We start from the raw sequence: 23,019 nt of genomic DNA, 5'->3' as shown, positions 1-23,019 counted from the left end.
GTAACAACGAACTTAAAATCACAAGGAAATTAATTCCTCAATCAGAAAAAAAGATTTAGATGCTTAAACTTGATCAAATTTCAAAATAAATTTCAACTGAACAAGTCTGCCTTAAAACTTTTAAACCTGAACTTTACACCTTAATTCTCTATTTCAAGAAATAAATCTACTAAACAACAAACCATCGTTATATGGCTTTGAAGCCTCTTCATCCTCTAAGTGCTCAAAGGCAGTGACAAAGTCATCTTCGATGGAAGATACTGACTGGTTAGTATCGTCATCATCTTCATTAGTGGCCTCAAGCTGGCACTTCTGATGCAAACATGTGTCCAGGGTGTACCTTATACCCATAGCATATTTACTTAGGAGACTAAAGAGAAAATCAATTCTGAGTCTTGGTAATGTAGATGACACTCTCATGACACAAAGCATTCCAGGATGATGACTCTTGGGAAAGATAAAAGATGATAAGAATAATTTTAATTTCAAAATATATTATACTTATAAGACATATTACCTGGAAATGAAGCCTAGAAATAACATGATTCCATTTAAAGAAAAGAAAAGAAGAAGAAAAGAAACACATGCATCCTGAAAGGCTCCCCAGTTTTGTAATGTTTAATTCTTTTCCTCATTCTTTCTCTACAATACTTCTCACTTCTCAATCTCTTTTTCTCCCATCTTTCTCTTATCCAGGTATTCAAATTCTACCTATTCTATCTCCTTAAATGTTAGAGAACTTGCTATCCATTCCTTTGACAATTATGTTTTCCTGTATTATTGTACAGTCCTGTGATTTTTATTTAATCATTCACCTAGTTCACCAACTACACTGTAAACTGCTTGAGGACAGGAACCAGGTCTTAGTCTTTCTGTATCCCATTTTCCTGTAGCTTTTAGCACGATACCACATTCTCTCCTATCATAAAAGAATCGTCCCCTCCTTTTACCTAAATTCCCCTAGTATTTCAATTTACAATCATGTTTATAGCTTTGATTAAAAATAAAAGTCGCCAGATTTTTCCACACATATTATTTTTAAAAATGTAAATATTGACAAATGACTTACTCAAAAAACTAGAAATTAGATAAAATAGCTAATCACCTCTTGTATCCTAGCAAATAAAACAAAGTAAATATAAATGAAAAATATAATTAAGGAAATGAGGAGAGCAGTTCTACTTTTACCTGTAAATCTCATAATGAACACAGTGGTATTTTATACTTCAAGGAATAAGTAATTCAAATTTTAAATATACTAATAATTCAATTTTCAGGAGGGAAAACATGCACTTCATTTTTCTTTGAGGTATTAACAACAAAGCTAACACTTAATAAAGAACTAAAAGCTCAATGTCACAAAACTAAGGACCTCTCGGAAATGATGACATTTTTGTTTATAAACAAAGAACATATCTTCAGATATCCATTTTACATGGAATTTTCTAAACAAGAAAATGAGTTAAAGTATGTTCTCTAAAACATACAGCACAATATTTACAAATTTGAAACTGGAAATAAGAGGGAAAAATTCCTATGACTTATACACAGGTAGCAGTTCAAGAAATCCAGAAATAATCAAATTTTAGAAAAAAAATTAATATGTACTTGCATACCACTTATAGAGCTTCACACATGGAAAATCTAATTTAAAGCTATGACCAAAATTATTTTACCCTTCAGTGATTTCAAAGCTTCTTGAGTTAGATTTCTTATGAATCATATTTCCTTGAGATGGCATTAAACAAAAAGAAACTTCACCCAAGCATTTAAAAGTTTAATACACTAAATCAAATGTCACTGTAAAATTTGCCAACAAAAACTCATTAGAAATAATATATAAAAGTTACCTGGTTTAGAGGACCAGTGTTTATATCTGATGATTTATTTATATCCTTCATACAAATAATTTCATTTTCATTTAGACTGCAGAAGTGCAGTGAATTCAGAAGATCTGGGAGTTCCAAAGAAACTGCAGCCAAATCCTAATTTAAAGCAATAACACAATAAATAACACTGCAGCATAACACTTTTGTTAAAGTCCCTATAATGTGGCCTTATAAAAAAATCATAAGGTCTACTGGTTAATAAATTTTCCACTTCATAATAGTTAACATACGCAGTTTACTGGCCACAATTTTTTAAAAACTCAAAAATAAAATGTACTAAAATATTTTTAAATGACTATTTCTGTAGCCTTTTAAACATAATGATACCAAGCTATAACAAAATTTTACATGGTTATCTCACACATCCACGACAATTTAGGCATTTAATAGTTTTTAGCTGCAAATGTCAACCTGAAGTCCTAAAGTTTAACCATGGAATTTTTCAAATGGGATTCTTGCCTATAGAATATACTTCTTTGGAGCTTAAGTTACATATTTATAAAATCCAAGTCTATTTTTCTGCCTTTCCTCTCTAAGGTATTATATCAGACTTTACTGAAAATGTTATGAAGATGTAAAGGAAAAGAAACTGCCTTTGCTTTTCTTCTCATTTGCCCTTCTTATGTAACTGTTTTGCCCAGTGAAAAGAATTATTAACATCTTTGACCCTTCACAGAGTATTTTCCTGGTTTTATCAGTAATTCTTAAAGAGGAAGTAGAGTATGAAAGAAATATTTTAGATACTTCTTTCAGCCTTACGTTCTCGGGACTGTATCTTCTCTTGTGCCTTCTGTCTAAACTATTTCTTTCAAGGCAAGAGCACAATCAAGACACACAGCAGAGTTTTCATTCGTCATCACCTGATATGCGTTATCTTTATAAATAATGCAGTGTTGCTTCTTCTACTAGGAGATGCTTTACTGCCACAAAAGGGAGCACGGCAATCACAAATTTTAAGAAGCGGTACGAGGTGAAAAAAAGTACGCCTACCACATCTACACGAGCTTCAACTCCTCTTCACGTAACTGTGAAGCTTTCCTTTGCTGATCCTAATCTCAACTGTCAGTCCCTTTATAAATACCTGCCTAAATCAAACAGGCTAAAATTTTTACACTGGTTCATCACAACTTTTTACAAATTTTATCTTTTAAATTTAACTCTATCTCAATTAAAAACATAAGAATATGACTGTTGGAGTTAGATTATAAAAACATCAAAATAAAAAAATAAATCTTTCATTCTACATTATGACAATGGAGAAAACGTCAGCCTGTGGTTTGCAACCTTCTCAGATAAGTGACTTTTGTGGTCTCTTAACCTAAAACTGCTTTCTGTCATAACAAGAACGCTCGGTGAAAACACTGAAAGTGAAAATGTCCAAGGCACACTCAAAAATTGATCTCAAAATGTCATCTTTTAACTTTAAATAGGAATAACAGAAGAGTTTAATGTAAATTTGGGGCTAATACGGCAAATTTTCCATGCTCTTAAAATTTGTTCCACATAATCTCTCAGGGCCCTTTCCAGTTCAATAAATCGACCATACCTGTATATGAGCAGCATCTGTTTCTTCATTAAAACCTAGAAATGTGACCTGAATAAAAAAGGAATAAAGATCCATTAAAATTTTAAAGTCTTATCTCAATTAGACGGTTGACAGAGCTGAGAAACAGAAAAAAAAAGCACACAAAGCATTAAAATGCTGCTGTTGTGAACAGCATGATTAATTTTTTCAAAGATGATCACAAAGTGTTTTCACCAAAGATTTGGCTCCAGAATTGAGGCTCCTAAACCTCCCCCACAGCCACTTCATTAGCCAGTTCAACCAATTCTAGTCCCCAAACGTCTCTCACATGTGCCCACTTCTCTCCGTAGCCCCTGATGCCACTTCTCACCTGTGCACCTCCAATCCTCTCCCACCTGCCCCAGGAATTATCCTGTCATTTCCCTGTCGAAACCTTTCCAGGCTTCTCAGTGCAAAGTCCTAACACAGGGCCCAAGGCTCTGGCTTAGCTGGTGCCTTCAACTTTCCCTCACTTTCATTCATACACATGGGCCCCTTTCTGGGTCCAGAACACGCCAGAACATTCTTGCCTAGGGGCTTCAGAGTGGTGCCCTTTCAACCCGGATCTCTATTCCTTGGATGTTTACATGCCTAGCTCCTCCTCATTCTTTAAGTTCCAACCTGAATGTCGCCTCCTCAGAGACGCCTTCCCTGGGCAACCCCAAGGCTACCTCCTGATTGACTCTTTGGGATATCATCACTTTTTTCCTTCAATGCCTTTACACAGAGATTTCTCTGCAAAATTTTATGTAAATTAAATTACTGAAGAAAATCTAATGGCCTGAGGAAATGTCACATTATTAAGTAAAAAGGACAAGTTACAGAAATATGATACAGACTATGCACACAATTTCAACCTTATTTTTAAAAACATACGCATGGAAAATAATACTGGACGATAATATACCAAATTATAAGCAGTGATTAACTCTCAATGATGGAATTATAAGTGATCTTATTTTTCTCTACTCTTTTCTCCCATGGCTTTTTCTTTCTTAATTCACAGGATTAATGACAGTCATTTTCTTTCTTATGCTTTCAGTATTTCTTATTTTTCTTTATGGATGATGTACACTTTTATAACCTGAAAAAGTATTATTTTAAAAATTTATATTCCCTTTATGTCTTTGACATCATAAGGAGAAATTCTGGTCACTTGAAGATAGACTAGTGAACTGTCTACTAAGCAAGTACTGTGACTAAAAATATGAAGCATTTAAATGGCAGCAATATGGATAATCAATTCTCAAGAATTACTGGAAAACAGCATAGTTGAAATACAAAGCAACACTCAATATACTTTTGATCTCTTTCTGATAATTAAAAAGCAAGTCAGAATCTTAGATTATTCCAGAATCTTTATTCTCATTAATTCTGGGTACTACTTCACAGAAACGTTACAGTTAATTTCCAGGTGCCTAGGTAAGTTATTAACCTGCAGGAGCTGTCTCCTCACCTATAAAACTTAAGGTAACACACCTCCTCTCCCACAGTTGTGAGGATTAATTAGATAATGTGAAGGCAAGTGCCTAGCAGCACATCATAGGCACTCGATAACAAAGGGACACTCAAATAACAAGTTTCCTTCCTTTCTTCAAAAAGATACTTGGAGATATCTATAGCCTAAAATGAGAAATTCCTTCTGTTCTTTCAAGTTTCCTTTTACTGAATACAAAAGAGAAAATAAGCTGGCATAGGGTTTTGAAGGTGCCAGTAGAAGTTTGAATTTCCCATTGATTAAGGAATGTGGGCTCAGAGGGGCACTGTGTAAGCAACTAGAGAGAGACGGCTGGAAAACTGTTTGAGGGCAGAGGACACAGAAGACTTGTCACGCTTGGCAACAGTTGAGGATATTAGGAGTGGCTTGGCTTTACTAAAATAAAGTAAAAAAGGATAAAAAAGAGGATAACAGCCAAGTGCCACAGCACTGAGCTGATACAAAAAGAAGAGGCACAGGTCAGAGACCATTACAGGGTCTGAAAGGTGTGCTCACCATCCTATAGAACTACTTCAAATACAGTTTCTCAAGGAATATGAAAGAAAATCATTCCCAAAAATAATAATCAAGATTTTTTATTAGAACCCTGATTTCAAAAGAATTTTTTAATTCACATATTTATTGGTTTTGAGCTTCAATGGCCCAATACCCTATCTCTCTTCTTTGGTAACATAAATGTATTAATGGACTATGGCAATATTGTTGAAAAAATTTTACTCCTTTTTATAGTAATAAATTCAAACAAAGGCTGGAAACGCTGATGCAACAGAGAAATAGATGAGCAAGTAGTCTATCGCATCCTTAAGTGGTAAATATCTTAATTTCAAAATAAACGTACCACTACTTTTTCATTTTGAACCAAGGCACTGAATTTAAACAAGCAAGAAAACAATAACCCAAAAAATGAATATAAGAAATAAGTATACATTTTGTTTCAGAGTAGAAAATTTTAGTATGAAAGTCCCAATTACTGAACATAGCAGAAATCATCTAATATAGTGCTGTGTGTCTGATGAGTGGTCGGTAATGCCTGTGCACTGAATTAAATGTGCTCATTATAATACACTAATGTTAACAGGTATTTAATATTCAGAACAGGTACTTCTCACACATGTATTAATGTGCAGAGATTTTAGGCATTCTAAAAATAGACCATGCAGTTCTACAAAGGTACATGAAAATACATTGTGCTGTATTAGGAAAGGGTTAGTGTAATCTGTCAAACCTCAGTCAAACTGGCATGTTCAGCCTGCTTTAAACAGTCCTCTGCTGATACACTGCATAGCTCCTTCTCACTCTGCAATAAAGACTTTACGGACTGGAACACATCTTCACTGAAGCTCTGAAAATAAAAGATATTCTTAATTGACTTAATTCTAAGACAAGGTAAATAATCCTGGTGATGGATTAAATGAAGAGTCACTAACTTTCCAATGGATATTCACTGGAAACCTTTTGATGTAACAGAACTCAACTCAGCTGAGAGAAGAAAGAACAAAAGGCTAAAGTAGAGCTCCACATGTTCAACACACACATACCACAGCCCAGTCACTCAACCTATTGGAGACCACGAGGTCCTCAGCCAGGTTCTCTCACACTCACCCTGCACTAAAACCTAACAGATCACATAACTGATTTCCAGGTCATTGGCAGAACAGGAGCAACAATTTATATAAGGAGATGACGTGGAAGCTAACAGTAAGGTATGCTAACAACGTGATGACTCTCATAACAAAGTTGGAGATGGAAAAAAAGAAAGATATAATAACTCAAAACACAGCTTTTCAGGGGTCTTAAAGCAGCTGTATGATGAAAATGAAGGAAGGCATTCCAGATTGGAAAGAGAAAGATGTCACAAGTGCAAAGAAACAGAGGGAGGAAAAAGTTACATTAAAAAATGGGTATTAAATTTGGACATAAACAGAACATTAATTTCTCTCTACCTTCTGATTTGTTGATCTGCTCTTCTATCAGAAATGGCCTTACTCCCCAATGTTCCCCTGTAGAAATCCTACCCATCCCAAGACCTGTAAGACTTTCCCATCCCTTAGTCGTAATAAATCTCTAAGTTCCTACTGTATTGTTTGCACATTAAGATCATTTAACCTATATCACAACATATTATAATAACTGCTTTCATATATTTGTCTTTCTTACCCATTAAACCAAATTACTGAGGTCAGAGATTGTCTTTTACTCTATTTACTTCCCCAGATTTCAGTACCTCACATACAAGATGAACTCAATAAATGTTCGCTAATTTTAATAAATTAAAAATTAGTGGAAATCTTATCCAAGAGAAGGGATACAAATATGAACTCAAAGAACTAAGAAAAAATGCAATGTTAAATTTGAACTTTCAATATGAACTCAAGATTCTTTAGATATATGTACTACATTTTCCCACTGATCCATCATAGAAGCAATGACCCTCAGCAGCAATGAGCATACCCAGCACACAGATTTTGATTTCTAAATACCATTCACCAATTAAAAGAACTAGATCCCCCTTGACAGAATGGCTGGTTCCAGGTCTGAGGCAGAAATGTATGAAGTGTGGCTGGGACATCTTATTGTGAAAGAATGCAAGGACATGCAGATTAACTGGGTTATTTCAAAAGAACACAGAAGCCAACTTGAAGGAATTCCCATTGGCCAAATTTGGGATAATCTGAGCATCAAAAAATAAAAATGATAATGGAGTGTAACAACTGAATTAAAAAAAAAAAACTACAAGTCCATTAAAAGAGACAGATAAAAAGGGTGGGGATTGGGGGAGTGCGCTACTTTACATTAGAATGCTGGCTAACAGATATGAACAGAATGACAAAATTTAAAAATTCCGTTTGTAACTCCCTCCAATGTAATTACTGACTTAGGAAAGGATCACCCATTACCCTAATCCACTGGGTTAAAAGCTATTGGGGAACAAGATACGCTGTTTTGCAACATCACCTTACAGATTATTTATTAATAGTGTTAATTACAAAGGGATTATGTGTCTTTAGATTGGAGATATCTGGTGGTTACAACTTACCTACCTGGTCAAGCCTGGCACTAACAATATGCACCGCCTAATCTGACAGAGTGGAATGACCATGACATCATCTTTGAGGTGTTCCTGCTGAACCGAACCACAGGGAAAAACAAATGAACTCAGAATATGGGAATGTTCTACAAGATAACTGGTACAGACTCTTCCAAAGATTTGCCATCATGAGAAAAGAATCTAGACCATTGAACTGGAGCAGACTGGGGGAGACCAAAGAAACACAATACCCAAACACAGAGTGTCAACCTCGCTTAGATCTTAGATGAGAGACAAGGAAAAAGTAACAAGGATATTTGAGACAACTGGGGAAATCTGTGCATGGATTGCATGTTAGACAGTGTTACTGAATTAACGATTTCCTGAGGGGTGGTAATAATGATGTTCTTAAGAGACACATGCTGATATATTAAGAAGAGAAGTAAAATAATGTCTGTAGCCTACTCTCATTTGGTTTCAAAAGGGAAGTGTGTATATATGTACACACACAGAACGGGTGTGGCAAAATGTTAACAGAGAGTGAATCTAAGTGAAGAGTATATGTGGTGTTTATTGCACTGTTTATTCCCCCAATATCTGAATATTCAAAAGTTTAAGTGATTCTGTTTTCATTAATGAGTGGAAGTTTTCAGGCTAAGATATGAACATGAACTGAAAAAAGGAAAAAATATGAAATGTGAAATCTGAACATGAGCAATCATTATAAACTCATGACAGTGAAGGAACAAAGGGCAGATCTTGATTTCTAAATACTATTCAGGGGTTCTTTGGAGAAATAGCCCGTTCTAGGTCCGAGGAAGGTAAAGTAGAAAGTGAAACTGGGTCAATTTTGTCCTAGAAAGCAAGGAAGCCATCAAAGAATTATGAGGCTGTGCATAACACACATACACATCAACAGTATATAATATAATATTTACATTCATGTATTTTTATCTAAAAGGGTTTCCAAGTATTCAAGTGAATTCAAACCAAATCTTTATCATGGGCCTAATATAAATAATGGTCTGAATAAAAAAGACATGAAATTAATAGCATAAAGTTTCAGCTGCAGCCTAATTCCTTATCTCAGGAATATATTGGTAAATTCAAGTCAAATAGGTAGGTAGGTAGTATAATGTCTGAAGAACAAGATCACTAGCTCACTACTATATTTTGTATATATATATTTCTTAGTTCTAATTATTAATTTAAAGCAATCAGTACAATTTAAATATTAATTTAAAGCTACGGGTCCAATTGCTAATCTGAAAAAAAAGTCACAATATACTCTAGCTTACAGAAAGAAGAAATAGAGAAAATAGTTTTTATTGTACTTTTTTCAAATTAAAAAGGGGACCTACTAAGTTTAAAGGTACCTGGAAAACACATGGGGCATATTACTTAAAAGTGTAATTACTACACTGTTCCAAAATAAGTTTACTTTCTGTTTTCCAACTCCGCCGGCACCTTTCGATTTGACAACCACTCTCTTCCAGTTAGCAGTCAAATCCAAACATTTCTCAGATCTCTGAAGAAATGAGGAAATAAAGGAAAAGGCAGGCCTAGCAGCTTACAAGGACACTAACAATTAGAAGCTGGAAAGAAGATGTGCAAAGGAGACAAGTGTTATCGTAAGAGAGAAGAGAAGAAAGAAGCTGTAACGAAAGAAGTCTAAGGCCGTCTTAACATGTAAGGACTGGTCAAGAGTGTCATATAATGGAGAAGATGAAGCTAAAAAAAGGGTTCACCAAGACTGCTGACGATCCCCCAGTATTCATCCTTCCTTTCTGCCTTTAAGTAACACCCCCACACACACAGTTTTAGCAAAGACAAAAATGTCAAGAAATGAAAGGGTAACCAAATCGTCTCAAGGGAGGAAAAGAGAGAGGGCTCTTCCTCAGACTAGAAAGCAGAGACGATCAGGAATCACATTCAATTTGCTCACTACTGATTATCCAGCCAATACCTAACATGGGGCATGGCACATAAGCAGCAGTCAAATTTATATTATATTTGCTGAGTGAATGAATGGATGGTAATATTTTGGGGTAAAGCTAAAGATGTATAAGAAAAGTCACACCTGATGCTTATATTGCTAAAAAGAAGAGAGGAAACTATCGGCCGAGAAGAAATAGGGAGATGTGATCTTTGGGAAATAAAGTTCATTGCCTTCATGATTTCATATCACTATTTTCATATATGCCAATCTTTGCGGTATTTTATCATTATTCATTTCAATAATAAGATTCATTTTAAAAACAAGAATACCATAGCATAGCTGCTTAACAAGACTTCGACTTCAAAAAAACTGATCAACATTTTAATTAAAACTATCACTAAAAGGAATCCAATACAGTGAACTTACTTTTCTGACAGATGCTCTAGTTTTCATGTGACTGTTTCTGAAAGTCTGGAAGGTCGCCATAACTATATTGCTGTTGTAGGTAATCAGTGAAGAGTTAGTCCACAAAAGACCTAAAGAAAAAATATTAAAAGAAAATAACTATTTTATTGATCTTAGTGATTCAAGCAAGCATTTTGTGCTAAGATAACTTCTTTAAATTCAGTCATTTACAAAAAAAAAAAACGTAAGAATTCTGAGACGTAAAAATTTATTAAGCAATCCAACATGAATATTTGAAAAATATGAATATTGGCACCTTAACGAGATACCAAATTATTACAAAAATCTTTTTAGGTTCAAAATGATTATAAACTAGTTTATCCTTATCTAGTCAATCTCACTGCCCTTTTTTATTACAAATAAGAAAATATTTGAAAGCCTCAATAAGAAATATTTCAAAAGCCTTTTAAAAGCAGAGAACGTCACAAAAAGAATCTCAGCCTTCTTGCCTCCTAAAAGTCACCCTATCCCTACAGCAACTGTGAATGCTCTAAACATTCTTATTTCTTGGGCAGAAAGGTTTAATAATAAACAAATGAGAATACGAAATCTGTACATATCAAATAAAATCAGATAAAAACAAAGCCCTCATATAGGAATCTCAACAGCATACCAATGACGAGAGTTCAAAAACATCCAAGTTAAATGATTAATACCGTAGTATTTAAAACACATGCACAGACATGTGTTTATACACACACACATACACATCCTCCTTGGGAGAAACTCTGAAACTAAGTCTCAGCTTTTTATCAATGCTTTAATGAAATATCTTTTAGAGCTTAAATCAACCTGGGCATTAACCACTCAATATCCACATTTGACCACAGTAACTTGTCCCTTCATTCAAAATCTACTTGCACTACATGCTATAGATACGGAGGAGAACAAGGCAAATATAGCCCATTTGGATCAGAGTCTTACAAGGAAAATGTTTTATTACAGTAAAGGGCAGGAGTGAGAACTGAATACTAAATCACTAAACACTAAAAAAATTGAATCAATAAAGATTTGAGAAATGGCTAATTAGTTTCAATCAAACTGGTCTTCTCAAGAATTACCTAGTTGAGGTTTTCAAGACATTTACTTAATATCAATTTATACTATGAAGACATTTATAGGCAAAACCACAACCCAGTCCCCTGCAGACCTGAAAAAAAAAAACAACTAAATTTTAGTGGAGTTCTAATTTTATATTCTTCCACAACAGAGATAAAACTAAGCGTGTGTGCAGGCAGGCACACACATGCACCTCCCTTTAGAGATTTCTATATTCTGATTTTTCACAAAGAATTCTATTTTTTAGACAAAAAATTCCTATTCTATTCTGAACTAAGAAAAATCCTAGTGGTCTCTTTAACAATAAAATTTGATTAATGACTGGAATTGCAGCAAAATTGTCAGAAAGGCAAGGGAGGTCCCAATAGCACAAGATAAAGAACCATACACCAGGATGCAGAAAAGTCGCATTTGTGTCCCTGTTGTACCTCTCATTAGCTTTGTTTCCTCTAGGTAAATTGCAATATCTCTGCATCTGTTTCCTCCATGTATATTACATAGGTGTGTATGATGTATATTACCTCGATGTATATTACCCTACTTACTGGACAAGTTTATTGTAAGAATCAAATGGAAAATTTAGGGGAGGCACTTGGGAAACCATAAAACATAGGTAAGAGAAAAATTAAATATTTACTTACGGACCAAAATGATCAAAAGGACCAAAATTCTCAAAACAAGGTGTAAATACACAGGTTTATGTAACCAAGGCAAGAAAGTAATTCTTTTCTTTGTCCCAGGCCAAGTCGCTCTCCTTTTTTTTTCAGCTGCCAAAAACCCTCAGGGGCAAGTGGACTTGCCTCAAACTTCACATAAAACATATAAAATATAGAGGCCAACACAAGGGTGCCAGGAAATTGAAACACTCAAATTCATCTCCTGAGTAAACCGGCACCACCTTTCTGGAGGGCAATCTTGTAATGCATGTCAAAACCCTGAAAATATTCCTATCCTATGACACAACCGTTCTATTTCCGGGAATTCATCAAAGGAACTGATGCTCCTGGAGCAGCGAGGGTTCTAAGGAGAGTTTACAATGCACCAATTGCAAGAGATTTCCTTGCACATCTCATTTAATCCTTAGGACTGGCAGAGCAGTACTCCAGTTCTACCATGAGAAAAACAGAGGCAAGAGGAAGGGGTTAACAATTCACCAGGCCCACACAGTGAGCAGTAGAGGGCTGAGATGCAAATCCACATCTTCAAATGCTAGCACCCAGGCTCTTACCCTCTTCTCTATAGTGTATATAGGCTTGAAAAGCTGTTCATCACACTTCGTAATAGAGGGAAATAAGAAGCACTCTAGATGCCAGCAACAGGAGAGAGACTGAATTACCTAGAGTGCATTCCCACAATGACAGGAGGGCAGCCATTACACACAACTTGGAAGGACAGAGGACCAGCACACAGAGCATCTTTGCTTTCTCAGACCCCTAACCTTGCAGAGAGGGCGGTGTTGGGAAAAGAGATGAGAGACAGCAATGACCTTTGCAGCTGCTGACTGAAGTCAACAAGAGCAAAGATTAAACTCGAACTCACTGGAGGCTTCACCAGTCAAGAAACTACTGACCCATTACCTCACCTGAACGTGTAGGTGCAACAGGCCAAGCCCCTGAGGGAAGAAACAGTCACACGGAAGTAGGGGAAGATCAGGGGGCTCTGATACAACATCCCGGATCTGACACCTCAAGCTACCCCAGTTCATTACCTGCAATATTCCTGAACAGCCGACCTAAATAGAACACCCTTTTCAAAGCTGAGTACTAAAGAATCCAGTATGGACCTATGAAGAATCATTTAAAAACAAAACAAAAAACCACATAAGAGATATACTGAAGAAAGAAAAACACTCCAGACAAATATACTCATGCCACCCGAAACTCACATTATCTGTTTTTAGAATAGTACCTCAGAATTTATATTAATAAAAAAGAAACTAAATTTAATTCCATGTTTACACTCGCTTCACTCATTGAAGAAAAATACACTTACTGAATCCTACTCCATAGCTTTGTGTTCAACTTAAAACATAAGTAAAATATTAACCTCACAAAGAAAAAAAACCTATGAGAGAATATCTACGCAACAGTCCATAAAAGTGAATCCAGCATGAGATGACATGACTCATACTTCTGATAAAGCAAAGAAACAAAAATCATCTTTGAAAAGATACAAAGGCAGATGGGGGGAGAAAGTAACACAGTAGGGTTCCCTCACCATCTTTTATAATTGGAGAGAATGTAGTTTTAGACAGATTTCACAAATGGAGCAAAAATACAGTATTTTCCCTTGGAACACCTTTATGTTACAATAATAAACTTTTCACTTAATGCTTTTTTGTTTTGTGTCCCATTCTTGGTGAGTAAACAAGAGTCCTAAATAGGGAATAACTAAGGGTGTTTCCCTAGAGTCAAATAAATTAAAGTGAACCTGGATAATTTTTTAAAAAGCAGATCAGAGGCAAAGTACAGATGGGCAACGCAGACAACTGAAAAGTAAGCTGCTGGAGCTCAGGAAAGCCACAGGATATAAAAACAACACCATAAAATAAATGAAATGCCCTGAGAAGCAGCAAAAAAGCAGAATAGATATTACAACCAAGAAAGTTTTAAGAAATATCACAGAACGTAAAAGAAAACAAATGAAAGATAGAGAGACAATTATAAACAGTAAATAGGTATTGGACACTTTGAATATATTACACCTAGCCCTTTGATCCTGCGATTTCACTTCTGAAAATTTATCCTACATGTGTACTTGCACAAAATTCACAAAGATATATGTGAAAGAATATTCACAAAAACAAAAAAGGATGAAAAGCTAAAGATAACCTAGAAGCCCATCAATTCAAATAAATTATAATACTTTCATATGACTATTACCCAGCTGTTGGAAAGAGAGCAACACATACTGATGTGACAGCATGTCCACAATATATTAAGGGAAAAAGCAAGTTACAGAACAATGTAAATAGCGTGCTCTCTACTTGAGATTTTTTATTTTTTAAATTATATACACACACAACTGACACTCATGTGTGTGTTTGTACAGGCCCAGGAAATACTATGACAGATACAGACTAAACGCATGATAGTGCCCACTTGTGACAACCAGGATTTTTTTTAATGTCATAAAATATCAAATACCTATAATATGGAAAGATGATAGATTATTAAATAAAATAAGGCAGGTTCCAGCATGTTCACATTATCCCATTTTGTGTAAAACCTCTATGACTACATGTGTGCATTTATATAATACATGCAATATAAAAGAGAACATACGCTAGATGGGTATAAACGTTGGCTTTATCTGGGTAGATGCAATTATGTGTTTCTAGATGTGCATAAATTCTTTTATAATAAGAAAAATATTTCCAAAGTCTTTCCTCTCCTCTCCTCTGGCCTAAGTATTCAGGTCAGCATCATATATTTCTTGATCTTTTTTTTTACCATGAGCTAACGGAGCCAAGGACTCTCTGAAATTCCTTCCTAGTCCTCTATCGACAATACTGTCCTATTTTGACCCTCCTCCTCCTGCACTAGTTCTCTGACTTCAGTACCTGTATGGATCAGCTTAAATCTATTACCTCCCTCCAACAAGATCTGAATTCAGGAAGTCTACATGGAACCCAGAAATCTGTATCTTTTACAAGTACCCTATGTGGTTTCTGACTGAGAAACAGCTGTCTATCTATCTCTTTAGCCATTACATTAGTCTCCTTCCAAAATTATTTCATAACTCGTTACTCAATGACTAATAATTCTAACCTCCTCTTTGGTACTCATTTTATTTAGTCTTCCAAGGATATTTTATTTCTACCTCTGGTTTAACTATGCAAATAACTCCCCAACATATATCTCCAGTTCAGTTCTTGCACCTGAGTTTCAGTTCCTTATACCCAATTTTCATTAGATACTTCCAAGTAAATATCCCAGTTACTCCAAAATTAGCATGTTCAAAAACTGAATAAAACTTTCCTCTCTAAACAATCTCCTCCTGTTTTCTCTGTATCAGTAACACCCAGCAAACCAGTCAAGCCAGCAGGTCTTTCCCTCAGTCACTACTGACTATCACATCTAGTCAATAACCAAACCCTAACCCATCATCCTCCTAAACTTCCCTCAGACGTACCCTCCCCTCCATCAGCTGAACTGCTACTTACTCTTCACACATCAGTCCAAGGACCTCCCTTCGTGAGAACGTTTGGCTCATCTCCTGTATCCCTCCTTGCCGGAACAAGTAGCCACCTCCTTTATGTCCCCACGGTGGTTTGTCCTTTATTCCTTTGATGCCATTGTTTGCATGCTTCCCTCCTTTTGTGAGTTTTGAAGACAAGTGTTTTTTTATTGTATTTGTATTCTAGCACAGTAAGCATTCAAACGTCCGCTGAATAAATAAAAAGCAATTATTTTTAAAGAGCAAAGCTGACCTTTAAATGTTGGAATGGACACTTCTACATTTAATGAATTATTTGTGAAAATAGAATCAAAAGTTTCCAATAATTTCTACTTTTATAATATTTATAATAAATGCCCCAAGTACATATTTTGGCCAAATCCCAAATGTCCAAGTGTTAAAAATATTCTGTTGAATATAACTAAACAGGGCAAAATATATGAAACACTGCTTTTCAAACATCAGACGAGAGACAACGCAAGACTATGATCCCTGAGAGAAGAGAAACACTTCCAGGTCACAACACAAGGAGAGGAAAGCTAAGCAGTCTGCAGTCTCACCGAGCTGCAGAAACAGAGGTCATAGTTTGGGAAGGCCAAGGTGGTTAGAACTTGCAGGGCAGATATACTGGAGGGAGAGCTCAGAAAGAGTGAGAGCTTTAGAGATCTGCAGGTGGGCTTCCCTAGGGTCCCTGACCGAATGCTGATCTGTGCCGAGTAGCTGAGGTTGGGGAAATAACTACTAGAGAGCAGTAGGCCAAAAAATACCTGGAGCCAGACAGGGCTTGGGAACAGTCCGCATTCCCACCAACCAGAGTGGGAAAACTTTGTAATGTATCCGGTAATGGATGGACTCCTCAGAAGGGAATTGCTTTAGTTGAGGAACTAAGTCAGCACTACGCGGAAGGCTGTTCTGGACTCATCCTAACAAAGCTTAAAGGCGAGCCTCAAAGCAACCCAACAGATTCCAAACAACCGACCGATTAACCCCAACTAAATCCAACACTCCTAAGGATTACAACAAACCTGAGCGAGCTATAGCATAAAATTCAATGACTGGCACACAGTCAAAAATTATCAGGTATACAACAGGGGAGAAAAATATGACCCATAAGCAGGAGGAAATAAGTCACTAAGTGCAGATCCAGAAACGACAGAGATGATGGAATGAACAGAAAAGATGTTAAAACTATATTATTGGAACAAGTGTGTTCCATACATTTAAGAAGGGAGAGGAAAACATGATCATGATAAGGAAAGAAACAGAAGAAGGAAGACACTCAAATTGAACTTCTAGAGATGAAAATAAAATACATACCAGATGCAATTAATAACAGATTAGATACTGCAAGAGAAAAGTTCAGTGAATTTAAAGATATAGCAATAGAAACTATCCAAAATGCTGCACAGAGAAACTTAAAAACAAGCAAAGCAGCATCGATGACCCACTGTAAAAGGTGAATAACTGGAATCCTAAAAAGTGTCGGGGTGGGGGGCAAGGGGTCAATATATGAAGACAAAATGGCTCAGAATTTCCCAAAGTTGATGAAAACCAAAAACTGATAGATGCAAGGAAGATTAACAAACCCTAAGAAAAATAAACACGAGGAAGACCACACCAATACACATCATAACCAAATTTCTGAAAACCAGTGATAAAGAGAAAAATCTTAAAAGCAACCAGACAGAAAAGTACACATTACATACAGAAGAACAAAGACAGACAACAAATTTCTTATCAGAAACTATGCCAAACCATAAAATAAGACAATGGAGCAACATCTAAAAAGAGTGTCAACCCAGATATCCATACCCAAATATCTTTCAAAAATTAAGGCAAAATAATTTGAACTAAAAGAAGCTGTGAGAATTCATCACCAGCCAACCATCACTAGAATCACTGTTTAAAACAAAAAAGAAAAAATTCCACAGGGAAAAGAAAAACAATACCTGATGGAAATTTGGGTCTAAACTAAGGGTAATACCTCAAAGGGTCTATATGAGGGTAATACAAAAAAATATTTTCTCCTTTTTTAATTCCTTAAAGAATAACTTTAAACTGAAAATAACAATGTAATATGGGGGTTAGAAGTAAAGTGTATGATAAAATAACACACAGCATGTGGTGTGCTGGAATTGAAAAAACACTGTCCCTACACAAGAAGTGATATTGCTAAGTTACCTTGTAAACCCCAGAGCAACCATCACAAACCAGAATAATACCTAATAAGCAAACAGTGGTGTAAAGGGGATGCTATCCCTTTTTTGCAGATAAGGAAGCTGAGGCTCATCTTCATAGGATGGCTATGAGAATGCAATTAAATAATACATTTAAAAACAGTACCTCATATAGGAGGAACTGAAATGTTAGCTTCTTCCTTGGGTACAGACCTGCTGTTTAACTTATAAAATCTAAAAATACCACAGCTATCAGTTACTACTTTGTCTTTCAAAACAATAGTCAATCATGTAAAAAAGATGTGACTGTAACCTAATTGATTATCTATTAAGATATTTGCTTCTCTATAGTTTCCTGTATACCAACAATAAACACAACTTTAAAAAAAAAAAACCCTAAAATATTGAGGCTGTGCTTTCAATGTGAATATGCTTCCTAGAAGGTAGAGTAATAATATTCTTAACCTTATGCATAACTCCCACCTACAAGATTATTTTTAACAAAAAATATGTTCAGAATTTTAACTCAGGAACACAGTTTTCCTTATCAGTAATATCTGTGATGCACGACTCTAAGAGTATATTGCTGAAAAAGCATTTAAGCAGCTCTTGCAAATAGTAATAAGGCTCTATCCTAAGCTGCCAGCAGCAGGAATGAGTGAACGGATCTGCTTTGTAGATGGTCCAGTGCTCGGCACAGAGGAGACATTCTAAAAGCCTGTGCAGAACTTACTAACCGACAGAATACACGAGGCATAAAAACAGGAAGAGTGTGGAAGATAATTTCTAGGTTTCACGCTTGGGGAGCTAGAAGAAATAACTGGCAGACAGCATTATTTTATGTCAAGGTACTATCCAAAGGGCACCTAAAAAATACATTCAGTTGGTGCGGTGAGAGCTAGAGATTTTACTCTAGGAATCATCCGCATATCCAGAGCTTGAAAGCTGATCCTAGAGACACAGGGAAAAAACAGAGTATCAAGAGAGAATCTGAGAGGACAACCATGATAAAGGGTTCCCGGCAGGTAAACAAAGAACCACAAATAAGTGGCAGTCAAAGCAGGTGAGGTAGAGATTCAGAATTTAGGTGTCACTGAAGTCAAGAAACGGTTTTAAGTATGGAGTGGTCAGCAGTAGACTTGTAAACTCCTGAGGGCAGGAATGATATCCTTCCTTCTCCAAACGCTGCAGGAGTCCACGCCCTAGTGCCCGCCACACAGCTTGCCCTCAGTCACAGTCACGCCATGTTTTTCACAACAGAAGGTGCTGTTATTGCACCCATTTTACACGTAAGAAAACGGAGGCACAAAACATTTACATAATTTGCCCTCACACACCTAGGAGAATCTGTCCTGAAGGAGATCATTGCTGAGAGCAAATTTAGCGCAGTACTAGGGAAAAACTCAAAACTGCAGGATGTTAGAAGTACACCAGAAGTACCCACCTTTTCTCCCCTTGTTCACACCCCCTGCACTAGAGAACTTGCAGTACCCAGTCTGAAAAAGTACAAACTGTGAGACACACCTACATCTCCTCCCCCACCCGTTTTCCCATTTCCATCTTCCCCCACCCTCAGCCAACTGGACTACAAGTAGGTACCTGACCAACTGAAGTATCTCTCCAGAAATTTCAGAATTAAGATATGGAGATATTTGTTGAGAACCATGCTACAAAATCAAAATATCTTGTGTTGTCACCACAGCAAACCAAAGTTTCATGCAAACCAAAGGTATGGAGAAGCAGAAACCAAGAGCTTTAAAGAGAGTCAATCTGAAAGAAACTGTAACAGACATTACAGAGTCATAGGGACACAAGACTACGTCATGTGTTTCCAGAGAAAAACTGGCAGAGTAACTGCCTCAAGATGTTCTGGTTTCCAGGACGCTGAGCTGGGCTTCAGAGGCAGTCCTGCAACTGTAGGACAAACGCCCTTTTTAAGTAAGTTAATTCAAATGGTTTCTGTTCCTTGCAGCCAAATAATCTCAAGACAACAGAAGAGGTCAAAGAAAAAACACTGGGTAAGCAGTCACTATGTGCTTCACAGTAACTTTGAGGTTTTTAGCTCTCCTACCAGGGATGAAGAAAAAGAGCTCCACTAACATCAATGAACAGATCTGCTGGACTCCCAAACACAAACTCTTTTACACGGTACCTCATTTTCATTCACATAACATCCAATCCATTCCAAGCCTCTATGCCATTTATCTTATTTTTTTCCCCATGAAACATTCTCAGATTAATCCAAAAATGTTAACTTCTCTTCTGTCTAGTCTCTAACCTATACATTTCAAATGCCTTTATGCTAGTATTTTATAATAAAATAAACTTGTATATATAAAGATGAGTGGCAGATCTGTTTGGTTTGTTCTTAAATTGATAAAGTGTTTTTGCTTCCTTGCTTTACCAGTTTATACACCCTTAACTCAAGCCCAGGCCAGCTTAGATCTGTTCCTGACTTGTCCCACCCCTCATTTCCTCCGAATGGCTGATTTTACTACTAAAATTCAAGCCACTTAACAGAAAAAGGATAATTCAGCTTACCTAAATATTTATCCTTCCCAAAGTGACTTCAATTACTTTTCAAAGGCACTATGAAACACGTATCTACATCCTAAGCTTGAACCCCTTGCCAAACGGTGATAAAGACCAGCAAAAAATTCCGGTTTTCTGTCCCTGAGAATCAGTTTGCCAAGATGAAATGGCAGAGAACTTCTTAACTCTATAACAGGTCTCTTTCGCCCATTCTCAAAAAGACACTGCTGAGGCTTTTCACATTTTCTCCAAGTATAGACAGCTCCACTGCCTATTTATAACTAGAAATTTCCCTAAGAATCACCTAAAATGTATCATCTGATTTGGTTTGATTTACTTTCCCAGACATTAAGTTCCTGGAATTTTTTTTAATTAAAAAAAGAAAGACAACTTAAGCGTACTATCCTTTTACCAGCCTCAAAAGGCAAAGGAAGACTTCTTCAGCTTCTAGACTTATCCCAGGAGTTCAGAAGCCAGAGAATTTCTCACTGTGGTTCAGGGACTTCGGCAAGTCCCATATCCTCAACAGCTGGGAAATATCATTAGCCTGGAGGTAAACCACTAGGCCCTTATTAGTAGTGCAGCTATGTGGGTGCAGACACTCATCACTACCAGTTCAGCCTGGGAATCCATTTGTTCTGACTGCCTTACATTCTCTGATCACTTATAAACTGTTAGTCACAGCTATACAACTAACAGTGAAATTCACTGTCAACCTTTGGGTCAGTTCTGCCAGAAGGACCATAAAAAAGTATGCATAACCAGCGTACTAACTGAAAAACGTGACTGTGTATATAAAATGATTCATTAAATGGCACTATTTTAACTAACACTGATTGTGCTAGGAACTGTGCTGCCATTTATCCTAAAACCATAAATAATAATAACACATTAAAATCTTCTTCGCATTGCTGAGTACCCTAAATTTTCTGAGTACTCTATATTTTCTATTTCCAGACATATCAAAATCAGTATCAATCAATATAACATCCTTAACGAGGTGGAAATAAGGTAGGGAAAGCTTATGAGTTTTGCAAGGGGCTGAATAATTACGAAGCTGAAAAGAGAACCAGAATTTTTAACTACAATCTGCACTAAAGCCATTAGGTATGTACCTCAGCAGTATTTCTCACCCTGAAATTTCCTTAGCATCTTAAGCTAAACCACCTCCAGTTTAATGAGGTCTCCGAGGAGGGAAAGCAGAACTGTTACCACGTCATACCACTGTGGTTTAGGTTCTACTGCCATTGTCATTTTACCACGTTTTTAATACTTTGGTCACATACACTTTTTTTAATAAAGCAGTTTAAGTGCCTGGAATAAAAAAGTACACCCAATCCATTCGGAACATTGATGGCCAGCATTTGAGCCATGTAACAGCGTTGAAGAAAATCTGACAGCAAATCCAAATCAAAACACTCCGAGGAGCTGCTGGACGCTTTCCGTTTCTGTCACAAGATTTGGTTTGTGCCTGGTTCCAGGGCTCAAGGGTTCTGACAGTGAAGGATGCTGTTCGAGGACAAAGTGCAACGTCCTCCTCCTCCATATGCTCCCGTGCGCGCACCACGAACACAAACTAAGCATACGCAGCAGCACGCACGGAGCGGACCCGGCTCTGAAGACCACCCTGGGGATGGAAACTAAGCTTGTCATCCAAGGGGGATGCTGCTCCGCCGCCACACTCGGATCCCTGGAAGACCCATCTCCAGCCCGAGGACACCCCTCCCCCACGGCCCGGTGCCTCGAGCTTCCTACCTCCGCCCCGCTCCTCCCGCCCTCCTCCCACCGCCGTACGAAGGCGCAGCTCGGGGCAGCTCCGAAGTCGGGCAGGGACGGCGGGTAGACGGAGGGGCTGCGGCGCCCGAGCCAGGCCGCTATATCCACCGCGGCCCTACACCCCGCCTCCACCCCAGCCAACGGCGCTGCTCACGCCGCGGGCGGATCCGCGCCCGGCTCACCTGGGGGCCGCAGCCTCCGCAGCTCACAGGCATGTCACCGGCCCGCAACGACCAGCCGCAAGAGCTGCAGAGCAGGCGGGCGCCCCCTCCCGCAGCGGCCCCCCAGCCCTCCCCCCCTCCCCGCCCCGCGGCCCGCCCCCGGCCTGCCCACCCCCGGCTTCCGCCGCAGCAACTCCAGCCCGCAACACCTCCTAGTCCTCACGCCTCCCACTCACTCACGCGAGAGGGTGGCACGCCTCTCGCGAGAAGAACCCCGCGCCAAAGCCCGCGCAAAAGTGGGTGGGCTTTTTTAAAAAGGAAAAAAGGAACAGGAAAAACCTTCCCACGTGCTCCAGGGCAGCTAGCAGGACCGCCCCGCGCATCATGTGACCACGCCCAGCCGCCCCTCATTGGCCAGAATCCGCTGGGCCAGGGGAGCTTTAAACTCGAGGCTGACCTTCGAACCTGCTGCAGACGTCTTGCGCGCTTCCTGGTCCGTTACCTTGGAAACTGTTTAACCCTTTCCTCTGGCAAAATATACAAGTCTTGGCTTTCTTTCTGCAGTTTTGGTTTAAGGGCCTGCCACCTTTCCTTCGTCCCCTTGGTTTTACCGCCTGGGGTCAGCTGGGCTCCCTCTTCGCCCCAGGCTAGCTTTGTTTTCTTCTGATTCCCGGGGCCCTTCTCATAGCGGCAGCCCCACCAGATCGGACGGCCCAAGAAAGGCTCATCCTTTGGGATAGCTCCGCCCCTTC

At 37.9% G+C, this 23,019-nt stretch overlaps 1 protein-coding gene across 7 annotated transcripts in view; it reads right to left on the bottom strand.

Moving 5' to 3' along the window:
- AKAP11 (A-kinase anchoring protein 11) overlaps positions 1-22,559 on the bottom strand; it is a 45,812-nt gene extending 23,253 nt beyond the window's left edge. For 2 of the 7 annotated variants that reach the window (XM_029210083.1, XM_029210089.1), the window contains exons 1-6: positions 15,608-16,861; positions 10,345-10,454; positions 6,177-6,293; positions 3,436-3,483; positions 1,851-1,985; positions 183-447 (exon numbers count right to left, since the gene is read on the bottom strand). In XM_029210083.1, the coding sequence (XP_029065916.1) occupies positions 183-447; positions 1,851-1,985; positions 3,436-3,483; positions 6,177-6,293; positions 10,345-10,404 (625 nt within the window). In that variant the 5' untranslated portion in view covers positions 10,405-10,454; positions 15,608-16,861. Of the gene's footprint in view, positions 1-182; positions 448-1,850; positions 1,986-3,435; positions 3,484-6,176; positions 6,294-10,344; positions 10,455-15,607; positions 16,862-22,288; positions 22,381-22,507 lie in introns of those variants that run through there. The other 5 variants (XM_029210085.1, XM_029210084.1, XM_029210087.1 and 2 more) reach the window with 5 other exon arrangements.
- Positions 22,560-23,019: the final 460 nt, after the last annotated feature.

This window comes from Monodon monoceros, unplaced genomic scaffold (assembly GCF_005190385.1).
Source record: "Monodon monoceros isolate NGI ecotype Baffin Bay Population unplaced genomic scaffold, NGI_Narwhal_1 Super_Scaffold_8, whole genome shotgun sequence".
Taxonomy (NCBI): Eukaryota; Metazoa; Chordata; class Mammalia; order Artiodactyla; family Monodontidae; genus Monodon; species Monodon monoceros.
Note: the sequence above shows the minus strand (reverse complement) of the source record. Positions and strands in the feature narration are given on the sequence as shown.